The sequence below is a fragment of the Pseudophryne corroboree genome, chromosome 1, assembly GCF_028390025.1.
Source record: "Pseudophryne corroboree isolate aPseCor3 chromosome 1, aPseCor3.hap2, whole genome shotgun sequence".
Taxonomy (NCBI): domain Eukaryota; kingdom Metazoa; phylum Chordata; class Amphibia; order Anura; family Myobatrachidae; genus Pseudophryne; species Pseudophryne corroboree.
Window position 1 is genome coordinate 972,768,223 of NC_086444.1, and position 18,810 is coordinate 972,787,032.

General features: G+C 45.0%; 1 protein-coding gene across 4 annotated transcripts in view; it reads right to left on the reverse strand.

The window, feature by feature from the left end:
- Nucleotides 1-18,810, reverse strand: part of RBM46 (RNA binding motif protein 46) — a 329,232-nt gene that overhangs the window by 52,281 nt on the left and 258,141 nt on the right. For all 4 annotated transcript variants that reach the window (XM_063920507.1, XM_063920504.1, XM_063920505.1 and 1 more), the window contains exon 5: nt 10,231-11,013. In XM_063920507.1, coding sequence (XP_063776577.1) covers nt 10,231-11,013 — 783 coding nt within the window. The remainder of the gene's footprint in view (nt 1-10,230; nt 11,014-18,810) is intronic.

An 18,810-nucleotide genomic window follows, 5' to 3' on the forward strand; every position in this document is an offset into this window, starting at 1 on the left:
AACAGCGGAGCCTCTGAAAGATGGCTCACAACAATAATAACCCGATTTTTGTAACTATGTACAAGTATTGCAGATAATCCGCACTTGGGATGGGCGCCCAGCATCCACTACGGACTCCGAGAAATAGAATTATCGGTAAGTAAATTCTTATTTTCTCTATCGTCCTAGTGGATGCTGGGGTTCCTGAAAGGACCATGGGGATTATACCAAAGCTCCCAAACGGGCGGGAGAGTGCGGATGACTCTGCAGCACCGAATGAGAGAACTCCAGGTCCTCCTTAGCCAGGTTATCAAATTTGTAGGATTTTACAAACGTGTTTGCCCCTGACTAAATAGCCGCTCGGCAAAGTTGTAAAGCCGAGACCCCTCGGGCAGCCGCCCAAGATGAGCCAACCTTCCTTGTGGAATGGGCATTTACATATTTTGGCTGTGGCAGGCCTGCCACAGAATGTGCAAGCTGAATTGTATTACACATCCAACTAGCAAAAGTCTGCTTAGAAGCAAGAGCACCCAGTTTGTTGGGTGCATACAGGATAACAGCAAGTCAGTTTTCCTGACTCCAGCCGTCCTGGAACCTATATTTTCAGGGCCCTGACCACATCTAGCAACTTGGAGTCCTCCAAGTCCCTAGTAGGCGCAAGACACCACAATAAGCTGGTTCAGGTGAAACACTGACACCACCTTAGGGAGAGAACTGGGGACGAGTCCGCAGCTCTGCCCTGTCCGAATGGACAAACAGATATGGGCTTTTTTGAGAAAAAAACCACCAATTTGACACTCGCCTGGTCCAGGCCAGGTCCAAGAGCATGTTCACTTTTCATGTGAGATGCTTCAAATCCACAGATTTGACTGGTTTTAAACCAATGTGTTTTGAGGAATCCCAGAACTACGTTGAGATCCCACAGTGCCACTGGAGGCACAAAAGGGGGTTGTATATGCAATACTCCCTTGACAAACTTCTGGACTTCAGGAACTGAAGCCAATTCTTTCTGGAAGAAAAATCGACAGGGCCGAAATTTGAACCTTAATGGACCCCAATTTGAGGCCCATAGACACTCCTGTTTGCAGGAAATGCAGGAATCGACCGAGTTGAAATTTCTTCGTGGGGCCTTCCTGGCCTCACACCACGCAACATATTTTCGCCACATGTGGTGATAATGTTGTGCGGTCACCTCCTTTCTGGCTTTGACCAGGGTAGGAATGACCTCTTCCTGAATGCCTTTTCCCTTAGGATCCGGCGTTCCACCGCCATGCCGTCAAACGCAGCTGCGGTAAGTCTTGGAACAGACATGGTACTTGCTGAAACAAGTCCCTTCTTAGCGGCAGAGGCCATAAGTCCTCTGTGAGCATCTCTTGAAGTTCCGGGTACCAAGTCCTTCTTGGCCAATCCGGAGCCATGAGTATAGTTCTTACTCCTCTACGTCTTATAATTCTCAGTACCTTAGGTATGAAAAGCAGAGGATGGAACACATACACCGACTGGTACACCCACGGTGTTACCAGAACGTCCACAGCTATTGCCTGAGGGTCTCTTAACCTGGCGCAATACCTGTCCCGTTTTTTGTTCAGACGGGACGCCATCATGTCCACCTTTGGTAATTCCCAACGGTTTACAATCATGTGGAAAACTTCCCCATGAAGTTCCCACTCTGCCGGGTGGAGGTCGTGCCTACTGAGGAAGTCTGCTTCCCAGTTTCCATTCCCGGAATGAAACACTGCTGACAGTGCTATCACATGATTTTCCGCCCAGCGAAAAGTCCTTGCAGTTTTTGCCACTGCCCTCCTGCTTCTTGTGCCGCCCTGTCTATTTACGTGGGCGACTGCCGTGATGTTTTATCCCACTGGATCAATACCGGCTGACCTTGAAGCAGAGGTCTTGCTAAGCTTAGAGCATTATAAATTTACCCTTAGCTATATTTATGTGGAGAAAAGTCTCCAGACTTGATCACACTCCCTGGAAATGTTTTCCTTGTGTGACTGCTCCCCAGCCTCTCGGGCTGGCCTCCGTGGTCACCAATATCCAAAACTGAATGCCGAATCTGCGGCCCTCTAGAAGATGAGCACTCTGTAACCACCACAGGAGAGACACCCTTGTCCTTGGATATAGGGTTATCCGCTGATGCATCTGAAGATGCGATCCGGACCATTTGTCCAGCAGATCCCACTGAAAAGTTCTTGCATGAAATCTGCCGACTGGAATTGCTTCGAAGGAAGTCACCATGTTTTTACCATGGCCCTTGTGCAATGATGCACTGATTTTAGGAGGTTCCTGACTAGCTCGGATAACTCCCTGGCTTTCTCTTCCGGGAGAAACACCTTTTTCTGGACTGTGTCCAGAATCATCCCTAAGCACAGGAGACTTGTTGTCGGGATCAGCTGCGATTTTGGAATATTTAGAATCCACCCCTGCTGTTGTAACAGTATCCGAGATAGTGCTACTCCGACCTCCAACTGTTCCCTGGACTTTGCCCTTATCAGGAGATCGTCCAAGTAAGGGATAATTAAGACGCCTTTTCTTTGAAGAAGAACCATCATTTCGGCCATTACCTTGGTAAAGACCCGGGGTGCCGTGGACAATCCAAACGGCAGCGTCTGAAACTGATAGTGACAGTTCTGTACCACGAACCTGAGGTACCCTTAGTGATAAGGGCAAATTTAGGACATGGAGGTAAGCATCCCTGATGTCTCGGGACACCATATAGTCCCCTTCTTCCCGGTTCGTTATCACTGCTCTGAGTGACTCCATCTTGATTTGAACCTTTGTAAGTGTTAAAAAAAATTTTTTTTAGATTTAGAATAGGTCTCACCTAGCCTTCTGGCTTCAGTACCACAATATAGTGTGGAATAATACCCCTTTTCTTGTTGTAGGAGGGGTAATTTAATTATCACCTGCTGGGAATACAGCTCGTGAATTGTTTCCCATACTGCCTCCTTGTCGGAGGGAGACCTTGGTAAAGCAGACTTCAGGAGCCTGCGCAGGGGAAACGTCTCGACATTCCAATCTGTACCCCTGGGATACTACTTGTAGGATCCAGGGGTCCTGTACGGTCTCAGCGTCATGCTGAGAGCTTGTCAGAAGCGGTGGAACGCTTCTGTTCCTGGGAATGGGCTGCCTGCTGCAGTCTTCTTCCCTTTCCTCTATCCCTGGGCAGATATGACTCTTATAGGGATGAAAGGACTGAAGCTGAAAAGACGGTGTCTTTTTCTGCAGAGATGTGACTTAGGGTAAAAACGGTGGATTTTCCAGCAGTTGCCGTGGCCACCAGGTCCGATGGACCGACCCCAAATAACTCCTCTTCCTTTATACGGCAATACACCTTTGTGCCGTTTGGAATCTGCATCACCTGACCACTGTCGTGTCCATAAACATCTTCTGGCAGATATGGACATCGCACTTACTCTTGATGCCAGAGTGCAAATATCCCTCTGTGCATCTCGCATATATAGAAATGCATCCTTTAAATGCTCTATAGTCAATAAAATACTGTCCCTGTCAAGGGTATCAATATTTTTAGTCAGGGAATCCGACCAAGCCACCCCAGCTCTGCACATCCAGGCTGAGGCGATCGCTGGTCGCAGTATAACACCAGTATGTGTGTATATACTTTTTATGATATTTTCCATCCTCCTGTCAGCTGGCTCCTTGAGGACGGCCCTATCTATAGACGGTACCGCCACTTGTTCTGATAAGCGTGTGAGCGCCTTATCCACCCTAAGGGGTGTTTCCCAACGCGCCCTAACTTCTGGCGGGAAAGGGTATACCGCCCATATTTTCTATCGGGGGGAACCCACGCATCATCACACACTTCATTTAATTTATCTGATTCAGGAAAAACTACGGTAGTTTTTTCACATCCCACATAATACCCTCTTTGTGGTACTTGTAGTATCAGAAATATGTAACACCTCCTTCATTGCCCTTAACGTGTGGCCCTAATAAGGAATACGTTTGTTTATTCACCGTCGACACTGGATTCAGTGTCCCTGTCTGTGTCTGTGTCGACCGACTAAAGTAAACGGGCGTTTTAAAACCCCTGACGGTGTTTTTGAGACGTCTGGACCGGTACTAATTGTTTGTCGGCCGTCTCATGTCGTCAACCGACCTTGCCGCGTGTTGACATTATCACGTAATTCCCTAAATAAGCCATCCATTCCGGTGTCGACTCCCTAGAGAGTGACATCACCATTACAGGCAATTGCTCCGCCTCCTCACCAACATCGTCCTCATACATGTCGACACACACGTACCGACACACAGCACACACACAGGGAATGCTCTGATAGAGGACAGGACCTACTAGCCCTTTGGAGAGACAGAGGGAGAGTTTGCCAGCACACACCAAAAACGCTATAATTATATAGGGACAACCTTATATAAGTGTTTTCCCTTATAGCATCTTTTTTATATATTTCTAACGCCAAATTCAGTGCCCCCCCTCTCTGTTTTAACCCTGTTTCTGTAGTGCAGTGGAGAGCCTGGGAGCCTTCCCTCCAGCCTTTCTGTGAGGGAAAATGGCGCTGTGTGCTGAGGAGATAGGCCCCGCCCCTTTTTCGGCGGCCTCGTCTCCCGCTCTTAACGGATTCTGGCAGGGGTTAAATATCTCCATATAGCCCCCGGAGGCTATATGTGAGGTATTTTTAGCCAAAAATAGGTTTTCATTGCCTCCCAGGGCGCCCCCCTCCCAGCGCCCTGCACCCTCAGTGACTGCCGTGTGAAGTGTGCTGAGAGGAAATGGCGCACAGCTGCAGTGCTGTGCGCTACCTTAAGAAGACTGAGGAGTCTTCATGCCGCCGATTCTGGACCTTCTTCTTGTTTCAGCATCTGCAAGGGGGCCGGCGGCGAGGCTCCGGTGACCATCCAGGCTGTACCTGTGATCGTCCCTCTGGAGCTAATGTCCAGTAGCCAAAGAAGCCAATCCATCCTGCACGCAGGTGAGTTCACTTCTTCTCCCCTAAGTCCCTCGTTGCAGTGATCCTGTTGCCAGCAGGACTCACTGTAAAATAAAAAACATAAGCTAAACTTTTCTAAGCAGCTCTTTAGGAGAGCCACCTAGATTGCACCCTTCTCGGCCGGGCACAAAAATCTAACTGAGGCTTGGAGGAGGGTCATAGGGGGAGGAGCCAGTGCACACCACCTGATCCTAAAGCTTTACTTTTTGTGCCCTGTCTCCTGCGGAGCCGCTATTCCCCATGGTCCTTTCAGGAACCCCAGCATCCACTAGGACGATAGAGAAATAATTTTGTATCACTGCCTGTCGGGAATCCTCTCCTTCGTCCATACCCACCGGTAGAGCAGAAGAACGATTACCGCGTCGGAAAGCACTGCGACGAAGAGTCACCGGCAAACGGTTTGCGACACATATGTTGTGTAAAATACAACATGCATTTACCATGCCGCAAACCTTCGCCGGTGAGTACAAAAGAGCACCGCCGGAAGTGTCTAAACATCGAAACCGGCTTTAAAGTACACCGAAGGCACGTTCAATTATTTGCCTTGATGCAATGTGTGTCTCTTGGTAACGTTTTTGTGCTCTACCAACAGGATTAGACAATGGGGTCAAGAGCCACGATTTGTTGGGATAACCCGCATCGCCTATAGAAAAGAAAAAAAATGGTAGGTAATCTAAAAAAAAATAAAAAATAATTATTATAATAATAAAAAAATAAAAACATTTATTAAAATACATACCTAACAGCCAGCCACCAGTGATGTTTCCTGTTTCGAACTTGTCAAACAGCGATGACTGGCTCAGGATGAAGGAGTCGTGAGACGATCCAGGAAATCCCACAAAAATATTTAAAAATCTCATGTTGACATCACAGACATTCAAGGAATGGAAATGTTTTCGGTTCCGAAAACATTCTTCCGAATTACGTGGCGGTCTGATCTGCACGTCGGTACAGTCAATCGTGCCCAGCACATTGGGAAATTTGTATTTGGTGAAAAAGCCTAATTTGATCTCTCGACATTCGCTTTCCGTCTCTGGAAATGTGATGTACTGGATCGTCAATTTGCGGAAAGCCCTAATGACCTAGGTTCAAGGAATGGAAATGTTTTCGGTTCCGAAAACATTCTTCCGAATTACGTGGCGGTCTGATCTGCACGTCGGTACAGTCAATCGTGCCCAGCACATTGGGAAATTTGTATTTGGTGAAAAAGCCTAATTTGATCTCTCGACATTCGCTTTCCGTCTCTGGAAATGTGATGTACTGGATCGTCAATTTGCGGAAAGCCCTAATGACCTGGGTTATACAGCGCGACAGTGTCGACTGTGAAAAACCGCATGTTTGAGACAGTGTAGGCTGGAATGTGCCTGACGCCAAAAAATGTAACGTACCCAGCAGTTTCTGGAAACCGCTGACTGCACGATTCGTCCGTGCCCGAGGTTCCAGGTCAGCCTCCAACAGAGCGTACAGCGAATATATGTCGCGAGTCGATAAGCGATAATTTTGAATCACCTCGAACTCGCTGAGATCCTCCAGTTCACGCCTAGTGCGATACTGGCGTGGACGTGGAAATGAAACCCGCAATACTGGCTCACCCAATGCAGACATTTGCTGACTTTGATCCTGATGTTCAGCAGTCCTTTCTTCCTCCATGCTTGCAACCAGCATGAACATCACAATCTGGTCAGAAAAAGGCTCCATTATTGTAGTCAGTACAAAAATAGGAATGAGTTTTAAAACGCAGGAATTGTCCTAAAAAAACGATTCCACAATAGAGCTGACTGAAATAGCTCCTTCTCCCTAGTCTCAAAAAACCGGGAGTGAGGAGATAGGAGGGGCTTTGCAGAAGTGTATCCTGGGTAAAACTGTGGAATCATGGGTACATTTCCCTCAGCAGAGTGAAGAAAAAAATATTCTTTTAAAAAATCAATTAAATAATACTTGTGAGTCAAAAAAAGACAAACCAAGTAGATAATCCCTTAAAATATAAATAGATATGCTATTAGCAATACAAAAAGCAAAAAAAAAATCATTTATTACATTTTTTTTATTAGATCCCGCCAGCAAAGTGAGGCGGACTGAAAATGTCGAATTTGCGGTCGAATAGCACTGTTGTCGAATCGTCACTTTTCAATTGAATATACTTTTGTCGAAAAGCCGCATTTTGACCATTGCAGACATGTCGAATTTTGAAAAAGTCGATTTGATAAAAGTCGAATTTGAAACGGCAGGTATTTAGTCGAAAAGTACTGTATTGCATAGTCGAATCCAATTCGACTTGGTTTTTTGGTTGAATATGTCCCGTTTTTCGACTTTTTCGTCAATTCGACCGCAATTGCATATACCTATTAGTGAAATATAAATGCTGCAGTGTTTATCAGAAATACAAGTGGTTACGTTCTTTTAAGGGAGTTTTTACAATGTATCTTACAAATGTTACCATTTTTAACTACTAAAGTTTTGGTGTATATTACATGAATAATATTCCAGGATAATTGGTTTATTCACTGAATTGTGACAGTTATATATAAAACATCTTTTAACAATAAATTATATCAATACTGTTTAATGGTAGCGCTTCTCTGAGTATTTTTTGTTCTGTGAATTTTTGGGTTGAGGATCAGCACCTCGACCTTGGGAAGCTGCTGCCAGAGAACAGTAATAGCATTCTAGGTGTCTTGTAGCCATTTCACCAAGCGCCCTCCCACACCCCCTTTTTTTCGTTTATATATCAGATGAAAGCCCATAAAAAGAAGTTTAAAATGAAATCTTGCCCAACTCTAGCTCAACTAGGTGAGCTGCAAGTCCAAGTTAAAAAAATGTTAATAGCACATTTTTCATGAAAAAAAATGCTGCTTTACAGGCATATAACTTCAAAACTGTTGCACTTATCAACCTAAGATTTGGGGGTTTTCTGTACACCTATGACAGCATTTATTATACCAAATTTCATCACAATCAGAAACGGTCAGTCTGTAATGTGTGTTGAGTTGGTGTGGAATAACTCTAACGTAGCATTTCGTATGCAGATACAGCCATAGTCACACACAGAAAATAGGCATGCCGAATAACATTTTAATCAGCATAAGATGCTTGTGCATCTTACTCACATAGTGATGCGAATAAGATGCATTTTAATGGAAAATTTTGCACGAAAAGACACTCAGCGCTAAAGAGTCACGCCATGCTGTTTAACATACCAGGAGGCATACATATAAATCCGCACTGCCGATACTTGTGTACATTCAGTTCAGGAGCATTCAGAGCGAAAACAAACAAGATATGCTCCATCAGGCATACGTTCAACTCACCAGGCCTTGATTTACACACTGAAATCAGCCCTTCGTGGCCAAAAAGCACGGTTGGCAGGTTTAAACCACCTTGGTTAAAAAAAAAAAAAAAACACTCCTCCTGGCATTATTCCACATTCTTGTTGCTCGTAGTCTTCATTTGCGTGAGCTGAACCAATGCAGAAAATTCACACACACACACACAACAGAGAAATAGGGAGAGTGTGAAGGTGAATCAAATCAGAGGTACTAAATCTGCCTAGCATCAGCTAAGACTCCACAGACTCCTCCCGTAACAATCCTATAGGACAGAAAACCACAACATTCCTATTTGCACTTTGAGTGTATGCACTTTGTATGTTTTAACATGTTTAATCTACCTCCATTATTCAGATGTAATAGGAATAATATGTAGTAAAAAAAATTACTTTATTGAAAGATGTAAGATAAATACCCCCCCAAAAAAGCCTAATAACTATGGACTGCTAATGTTAGAAAGCATCAAAACATGGTTGATCAAGGTTTCTAAAGGTGCATACACACTGGCCGATATATCGGCCGTTTTATTGAATGGCCGATATATCGCGGGTCTGTCAGCCAGTGTGTACGAGTGATATGTCTGTGATTGCTGTAGTTCACAGAGATATTGAGTCGGGCCTGCAGCACAGCCGACGGCCAATATATCTAACGATATATTGGCGCATCGAGCTGTGTGTATGGGCGGTCAGCCGACCGCCCGTACACTTGCTGCAGACACCGGCGGTGACTGATTGTTGAACTGGGCGGGTGCATGTAAACGTCCGCCCAGTTCATGACATCAGTCCCGACGGATCAGGCAGTGTGTATGCTCAACAGGATCTACAGGATCAATTGATCTGCAGATATATTTATCAGTGTGTACCTAGCATAACACACACCAATATTTGACAGTATTACAATAATGAGCAGGATTGAAAACATTATTGCAAAAAAAAAAAAAAAAAAAAAGTTTACAAAACACTGTTTAAACAAATAATAGTTTCTTTTTTTTTTTAAATTTCATCCCTTAAGTCTTAATTGAAAAATCTTCAATGAATGAAATAATTGAAAAGAGATACTCTAAAGTACAGCTATGATGGGTAATTCTAATTGAAGGGATTGCAGGTTTTGTTCTTTATAACTCATTGGCCGAGAGTCAACTGTTTCCTCGCTGGCAGCCAGTAGATGGTGCTCAACGGAGCTATTCAATTGTTGCTCCGTTCTGTCATGACCAGCTGCCGGTGCTTCTATTTCAGCTCGCACCCCCGGGGATGGCGAGCTGAATGTGTGAAAAGTGACTCGTTTGAGAGCTCAAATGGGACTTTTCACGTAGCGTTCATTAGTTTGGTCAGGTTTAGCTGCTTTACACGGCTAAACCCGACCTCGCTGGGTGCGACAAGCAATAAAAAAGCACAATTGAATATTCCCCCCCAATCTCCCGTCACAATTGAATATTGCCCATAAAGGGGAATTCAATCAGCCCATCCGCTAATTGCCATTCCAGACCTACTCAATTAACAGAGTTTACACCCCGCGCAAATCCATGCAGTCCCGCACACAACTCCATGCAGTTCCACGTGCGAGTCACCAGTCAGATTGAACCTCGCAGTGTAAAAAAAACTAGAGATGAGTGGGTTCGGGCTTTACTCGGATTTACTTGGTTCTCAAAACGGCATCTGATTGGCTGTCCAAAACACGAGACATCCGTAAGCCAATAAGATGCCGTTTTGAGAACAGAGTAAAACCGAACCCACTCATCTCTAAAAAAAACTAAAAAAATTGTCGAGCATGGAAAAAAACACTGATTTTGCAGTTTACACGGAATCAGTGTGTTTCCCCGCAAGCATCCCAATTTTATTGAATAGCCTTTCCCCACACCACGGGGATTTTTGCAGGCAATTAATCGCGGGGTAAACCCTGCTGCTAATTGAATAGTCCACACAGTATTTCAGTATTTGGTATATTTTTCCACTTACCTAAATGCAGCAATGCAAATTGGGCTGCCAATTCTTTTGCATCCTCCAATGAAGTACACAGCTTATCAGGCATGAAGTAGCTGTGGGAGTTACTTCCAACAGATGGGAAGACAATCTTATAAACCAGAAGAACTTTCCCATCGTGACTGCTTGCTGAAAACAAGTAATATTCTGGAAGGGTCAAATTATTCTTGTAACAGTAGTACTCTAAATGCATCACGGCAGTGCGAAAATGAGTTGACTTTAATGAATGCATGCTTATTGGAGTAAGTTTTGTTCCAGGATACAAAGGGTAAGTGCATCTTTCGGGCTCTGAAGATGTTGGGCTGTGTCGGCCACTAAAAACTGTTGAAAGACTTGTACATCTTGCAAGGGACCTCTGGCTCCCTTCTTCATTATAAGCAAAATTAAGCAAACTTTCAACATTGGGACCCATTTGCCCATTTAAATGCTGTTTCCAATTAACTTCCTTATTTACAGGTTTTGCCAAAGTAACCTCAATGCTTGCTCCGTCGATACATTCCCCATTCATTATTGTCATTGCTGTAATAGCATCTTCTCTGTTAAAAAAATGTACAAATGCGTAGTCCCTCAATTTTTTCACACGTTCAACAGCCCCAGGCTTAAATCTGTTAAATTCTGCTTTAATGGTGTCTTCTGCAGTAGATATCATCAAATTTCTTACATACAAAACCTTCACTCTCTGCATTGTTTCTTCATCAACTTCCTTTTCTGGATCTGCCCAATCAACCTGAATAGTATGGCCCCATAACTGGAAAGTTCCTGCAATGTAAGTTTAAAAGCATTTTAAAATAATCGTAAATATATAAATATTAGACATTAATGCAAACAATTCTGGTTATAAAACAAATGCACATAAGGTCGATTAAGGTTGCAGTTCATTTATTTTCTACATGTTTCAAAATTACTTACAGGAATTAACATTTTATGATTAAAAAATGTGCACTGTGGGTCATTCCATGTCAGTTCACCCAGGCATGACACCCACCGTATGTGCAGAAGTTATATACCAAGTATATAGTGTTGGGCGCTAAAACTGGGGTGCTTTCCCAGCTGCTGTATGATGGGAGATAGTCCCTACAAAGGAATATATATAAAAAGAAAAGAACAGCGCTAAAATTCTACACAATTAAAACAGTTTAATAAGCTGAAAAAGTATAAAATAATGTAAGCACTAAAATTGTATGTTGATTAGCAGCAAACTTAGGGACATAAAAAGTTCAGTACATTATTTGTATCAGCTGTTTTGACCGTGTCCCTTTAGTGGAATGGACAGTTCACAATATTGAGCAAGTAAATACGTAGGCATCCATAAATTATTAGGATTCATTCATTATTAGGATCCATAAATTATTAGGAGAAACTGCAAACGTTGTATCACAAAGAGACCTGTGTGCCCTTTACTCCAACTGACAGGAGCGTGAAGATTTTTCATTGGACATTGCATCACTTGGCAAATTCTACAAACTATACCCAGCTGTACTGTGGACCAAGGATACCGCTACCATAGCATGGAGTCCTGCTGCCATTAGGAACCATCGCAACGGGATCCAACACTCGGGAACACACAGCTGGTAATCCTAATAATTTACGGATGCCTACGTACTTACTTGCTCAATATTGTGAACTATCCATTCCACTAAAGGGACACGGTCATAACAGCTGATACAAATAATGTGCTGAACTTTTTATGTCCCTAAGTTTGCTGCTAATCAACATACAATTTTAGTGATTACATTATTTTATACTTTTTCAGCTTATTAAACTGTGTTTTCATTGTGTAGAACTTCAGCGCTGTTTTTTTTCCTTTTATGACAACCACCGACCCTGCTTTTCATGATAGTAAGTACACTTGATACTACCACATAGCTACTAACCCATACCATATTTTTGTTCTCTAGGCCTCACAGTTTTTGAGATATTATTGAGAACAATTTTATTTATATAGCGCTCTTTATCCAACAGGACATTCCTTTACTTCATACTTAATTTTTTGGTGCAAAAAAAAAAAGTGGGTTCAATTAGCATTAACCTAACGCAGATGAGTTATCATGTCCGTTTTTGGTTTCAACTGAACTTTAAAGTATACTTTAAAAGGCTATTAAAGAAAAATAATGGGATTTTGATAACCTGTATAAGTATTTTAATGTTTAATTAAAATTATTTTGTTAAAAACATAAAATAGGGTTTTAATTACCTACCGGTAAATCCTTTTCTCGTAGTCCGTAGAAGATACTGGGGTCCACATTAGTACCATGGGGTATAGTCGGGTCCACTAGGAGCCATGGGCACTTTAAGAAATCAATAGTGTGCACTGGCTCCTCCCTCTATGCCCCTCCTACCAGCCTCAGTCTAGAAACTGTGCCCGAGGAGACGGACATATCTTGAGAGAAGGATTCAGAAAGGATAGTGGTGAGATTCGAACCAGCACACACAAACAAGAAGAAAATCATGTTAACCCAACATGAACAGGAACAGCAACAGCTGAACCAACAACAATACTTAACCAAGTAACCATGCAGGAAACATGAAGCACTGGGCGGGCGCCCAGCATCCTCTACGGACTACAAGAAAAGGATTTACCGGTAGGTAATTAAAATCCTATTTTCTCTTACGTCCTAAAGGATACTGGGGTCCACATTAGTACCATGGGGATGTACTAAAGCTCCCAAACCAGGTGGGAGAGTGCTGAGGTTCCTGCAAAACTGATTTACCAAACTGAAGGTCCTCGGAGGCCAAAGTATCGAACTTGTAGAACTTAGCAAACGTGTTCGAACCAGACCAAGTGGCTGCTCGGCAGAGCTGTAAGGCTGAGACACCCCGGGCAGCCGCCCAGGAAGAACCCACCGACCGAGTAGAGTGGGCATGAACAGATTTAGGCACCGGCAAACCTGCCGTAGAGTAAGCACGCTGGATAGTAAGTCTGATCCAGCGAGCAATAGACTGCTTCGAAGCAGGACACCCAATTTTCTTGTGATCATAAAGCACAAACAGCGAGTCGGATTTTCTGTGATGCGCTGTCTGTTTGACATAGATCTTCAAAGCCCGCACAACATCCAGGGACTTTGAAGTAGAAGACGTGTCAGTAAGCACCGCACCACAATAGGCTGGTTGATATGAAACGCAGACACCACCTTTTGAAGAAACTGCTGACGAGTTCTGAGTTCAGCTCTTATCTTCATGAAAAATCAAATAGGGGCTCTTGTGAGATAACGCCCCCAAATCCGACACACGTCTTACTGAAGCCAAGGCCAACAGTGTGACCGTCTTCCACGTAAGAAACTTTACATCAACCTCCTGTAAAGGCTCAAACTATTCAGATTGTAGAAACTGCAACACCACGTTGAGATCCCAAGGTGCCGTGGGAGGCACAAAAGGCGGCTGGATGTGCAGAACACCTTTCGAGAATGTCTGAACTTCCAGAAGGGAAGCGAACTGTTTCTGGAAGAAAATGGATAAGGCCGAAATCTGGACCTTTACGGATCCTAGGCATAGGCCCACATCCACACCAGACTGCAGAAAAAGCAGAAAACGACCCAGCTGAAATTACATGAAATTTCCTGATTTCACACCAAGAGACGTATTTTCTCAAAATCCGGTGGTAATGTTTAGACGTTACCCCTTTTCTGGCTTGGATCAAGGTAGGAATTACCCTGTCCGGAATCCCTTTCCGGGCTAGAATTAGACGCTCACCTTCCATGCCTTCAAACGTAGCCGCGGTAAGTCTTGATAGACGAATGGCCCCTGTTGCAGAAGATCCTCCCGAAGAGGTAGAGGCCACGGATCCTCCAGAAGCAGTTCCAGTAGATCTGCGTACAAAGCCCATCTTGACCAATCCGGAGCAATGAGAATTGTTTGAACCCTTTCCCTTTTTATCCTTTTGATAGATTTTGGGATCAATGGAAGTGGGGGAAAGACATACACCATCTGATAGACCCACGGAGTCACCAGAGCGTCCACTGCCACTGCCTGTGGGTCTCTTGACCTGGAGCAATACCACTGGAGCTTCTTGTTGAGACAAGAGGCCATCATGTCGATCTGAGGAGTCCCCCACCGACGAGATAAGAACCCGAACACCTCCGGGTGAAGGCCCCACTCTCCTGGGTGGAGGTCGTGTCTGCTGAAGAAGGCTGCTTCCCAGTTGTCCACGCTCAGAATGAAGATCGCGGACAGCGACACCGCGTGTCTCACCGCCGTCACATTGTCCGACTGAACCTTGTTGGCTTGATTGTGGAGATGAGATGCTTGCAGAAGGGCGTTGTATATGGCCCTTAGTTCCAGAACGTCCAGACTTGACCATTTTCCTTGGAAGTGTTCCCCCTGGGTGACTGCTCCCCAACCTCTGAGGCTTGCGTCTGTGGTTAGCAGAATCCAATTTTGAATCTCGAACCTTCAGCACTCCGTCAGGTGAGAAGTCTGTAGCCACCACAGAAGAGAAATCCTGGCTTTTGGCAACAGACGTATCCTCTGGTGCATGTGTAGATGTGAGCCAGACCATTTGTCCAGCAAATCCAGCTGGAAGGACCTTGCGTGAAATCTTCCGTACTGCAGTGCCTCGTAAGAGGCTACCATCTTTCCAGGAGGCGAATGCACAGATGTACCGATATCCAGGGCGGCTTTATGACGTCCCTTGCCATTGATTGAATGACCAATGCCTTTTCAAGAGGAAGGAATACCTTTTGTACCTCCGTATCCAGTATCATACCCAGGAACGGAAGCCTCCGTGTTGGTTCCAGGTGAGATTTTGGCAGATTTAGAATCCACCCGTGATCCTTGAGTAGTCGTGTGGAGAGGGAAATGCTGTGTAACAACTTCTCCCTGGACGGCGCTTTTATCAACAGAAAGTCCAGGTACAGTATTATGTTCACTACCTGCTTGCGGAGGAGAAACATCATCTCCGCTATTACTTGGGTAAACACCCTTGGTGCCATGAAGAGCCCAAAGGGCAGGGCCTGGAACTGGTAGTGACAGTCCTGTAACGCAAACCTTAGATAAGCCTGATGAATCGGCCAAATCGGAATATGAAGGTACATATCCTTGATATCCAGAGACACCAGAAATTCTCCCTCCTCCCGACCTGAGATCACTGCTCTCAGCGACTCCATCTTGAATTTGAACACCCGTAAATACGGATTCAGTGACTTGAGGTTTAAAATGGGCCTTACCGAACCGTCCGGTTTCGGTACCACAAACAGGTTGGAATATAAACCCTTGTTTTGCAGATGAAGAGGACATGGAACAATGACCTGAGTCTGTACCAGTTTTTGAATTGCTGCTTGTAAGGTCATACTTGCTTTCGATGAAGCTGGTAAGCCGGATTTGAAGAATCTGTGAGGTGGGATTTCCTGAAACTCCAGTCTGTAGCCCTGGACGATAATATCTTTTACCCATGGATCCAGGCGTGATGTGGTCCATACGTGACTGAAATATCGTAACCAGGGCTCCCACCTGCCTGTTGACCAGGCAGTGCTGTCCACCGTCATGCTGAAGGCTTTGCGGAAGCAGAACCTGAGGTCTGATCCTGTGAGACTGCATTTGCAGGCTTTCTGGGCTTACTTCTATTGCCTTTGAAGGCAGTAGAAGAACCCTTGGCCTTACCTTTAAATTTCGCTGTCCGAAAGGACTGCAAAGTAGGTGCAGAATAAGATTTTCTAGCCAGGGGTGCTGCGGAAGGAAGGTATGTAGACTTACCCGCCGTAGCCTTGGATATCCACGTATCCAGTTCATCTCCAAAAAGGGCTTCACCTGTGAAAGGAAGGCTTTCAACGCCTTTCCTGGAATCCGCATCTGCAGTCCACTGGTGTAGCCACAAGCCCCTGCGGTCTGACACTGCCATGGCAGTGGTCCGCGTGGTTGAGCAATCCAATCTCCTTTATGGCCTCCACCATAAAGTCAGCAGAATCCTGTATATGAAAAAAAGAGAATACACAAATGAAGTGCGCGGTCAGCGGCAGCCTGTACTGGGAAGGTCAGTTCCCTAAATAATACGAGTAAAGAGGAAAAATAGGTACTGGCGCCGGCTGAGACCGAATGTGAGATAAATAACTCAATTCGTAAGGTTAAAAATTATTATATTTAATAAACATTCATCAAATGGAGGATATCTCACCCCTCAAAAAGTAAAACACAAGCAATTGCTGTACAGTAAAAAAAGCGCTTTGTAGGATCCCACTGTATTAACCCTTTTAAAAGTGATGTCCACAATTCCTGGCTAGGACACTATTCCACATTTGCCCACAAGTTCAATTAGGTATAAGGTGATTTACCAGACTGGATTCCAGATAAGTCCCCTAGGTCTCTTTTGCAGTTGAGAACCAGATGGCAAAAGGGGATAAGTCCAAGTCAAACGAGGAACTTGTGTCGGAATTTCATCCTAGTGGAAGCTGATAGGTCCAAAATTTGCCAGGAGGTGGATAAGGGTGCTGGTGTTTGTGGTCCTACAGGCTGAAGCTCAACGCGTTTCGCTGGTCTGATGGGTGCCAGCTTCTAAGGAGCATATGAATCCTGTATATGCTGTAGTAAAAAATATTCTCCCCCCTTGATAAGGAATCTTATCCGTCAATTAGATTACCAGACCATTTTGCAATGGTCCTAGTGATCCATGCACAGACTACAGTGGGTCTTTGGGCCACCCCCGCTGCTGTGTATAGAGACTTGAGAGTGGTCTCAATCTTGCGGTCTGCAGCATCCTTCAACAAAGCTGCCCCAGGAACAGGTAAAACTATCTTACGTGACATCCGGGAAACCGAAGCGTCCACTATCGGTGGGTTTTCCCATTTTTTCCTGTCAACCTGAGGAAACGGAAAGGATGTAATTAACCTTTTTGGAATCTGAAACTTCCTGTCAGGATTAACCCAAGTTGCTTCAAAGAGGGAATTTAATTCCTTAGAAGCAGGAAAAATAAGAATTTACTCACCGGTAATTCTATTTCTCGTAGTCCGTAGTGGATGCTGGGGACTCCGTCAGGACCATGGGGAATAGCGGCTCCGCAGGAGACAGGGCACAAAATTTAAAAGTTTGACCACTAGGTGGTGTGTACTGGCTCCTCCCCCTATGACCCTCCTCCAAGCCTCAGTTAGGATACTGTGCCCGGACGAGCGTACACAATAAGGAAGGATTTTGAATCCCGGGTAAGACTCATACCAGCCACACCAATCACACCGTACAACTTGTGATCTGAACCCAGTTAACAGTATGATAACGTAGGAGCCTCTGAAAAGATGGCTCACAACAATAAACAACCCGATTTTTTTGTAACAATAACTATGTACAAGTATTGCAGACAATCCGCACTTGGGATGGGCGCCCAGCATCCACTACGGACTACGAGAAATAGAATTACCGGTGAGTAAATTCTTATTTTCTCTGACGTCCTAGTGGATGCTGGGGACTCCGTCAGGACCATGGGGATTATACCAAAGCTCCCAAACGGGCGGGAGAGTGCGGATGACTCTGCAGCACCGAATGAGAGAACTCCAGGTCCTCCTTAGCCAGGGTATCAAATTTGTAGAATTTTACAAACGTGTTCTCCCCTGACCACGTAGCTGCTCGGCAGAGTTGTAATGCCGAGACCCCTCGGGCAGCCGCCCAAGATGAGCCCACCTTCCTTGTGGAGTGGGCATTGACAGATTTAGGCTGTGGCCGGCCTGCCACAGAATGTGCCAGTTGAATTGTGCTACAAATCCAACGAGCAATCGTCTGCTTAGAAGCAGGAGCACCCAGCTTGTTGGGTGCATACAGTATAAACAGCGAGTCAGATTTTCTGACTCCAGCCGTCCTTGAAATATATATTTTCAATGCTCTGACAACGTCCAGCAACTTGGAATCCTCCAAATCGCTAGTAGCCGCAGGCACCACAATAGGCTGGTTCAGGTGAAACGCTGATACCACCTTAGGCAGAAAATGAGGACGCGTCCTCAATTCTGCCCTGTCCGAATGGAAAATCAGATATGGGCTTTTATACGATAAAGCCGCCAATTCCGACACTCTCCTGGCTGAAGCCAGGGCCAGTAGCATGGTTACTTTCCATGTAAGATATTTCAAATCTACCGATTTGAGTGGCTCAAACCAATGGGATTTGAGAAAATCCAAAACTACATTGAGATCCCACGGTGCCACTGGGGGCATAACCGGGGGCTGTATATGTAGTACTCTGTCGGGGCCTTCCTGGCCTCACACCATGCAACATATTTTCTCCAAATGCGGTGATAATGTTGTGCAGTCACCACCTTCCTGGCTTTGACCAGGGTAGGGATGACCTCTTCCGGAATGCCTTTTTCCCTTAGGATCCGGCGTTCAACCGCCATGCCGTCAAACGCAGCCGCGGTAAGTCTTGGAATAGACATGGTCCCTGCTGAAGCAGATCCCTTCTTAGAGGTAGAGACCACGGATCTTCCGTGAGCATCTCCTGAAGTTCCGGGTACCAAGTCCTTCTTGGCCAGTCCGGAGCCACTAGTATCGTTCTTACTCCCCTTTGCCGTATAATTCTCAGTACCTTGGGTATGAGAGGCAGAGGAGGGAACACATACATTTTTTGTTGAGGCGGGACGCCATCATGTC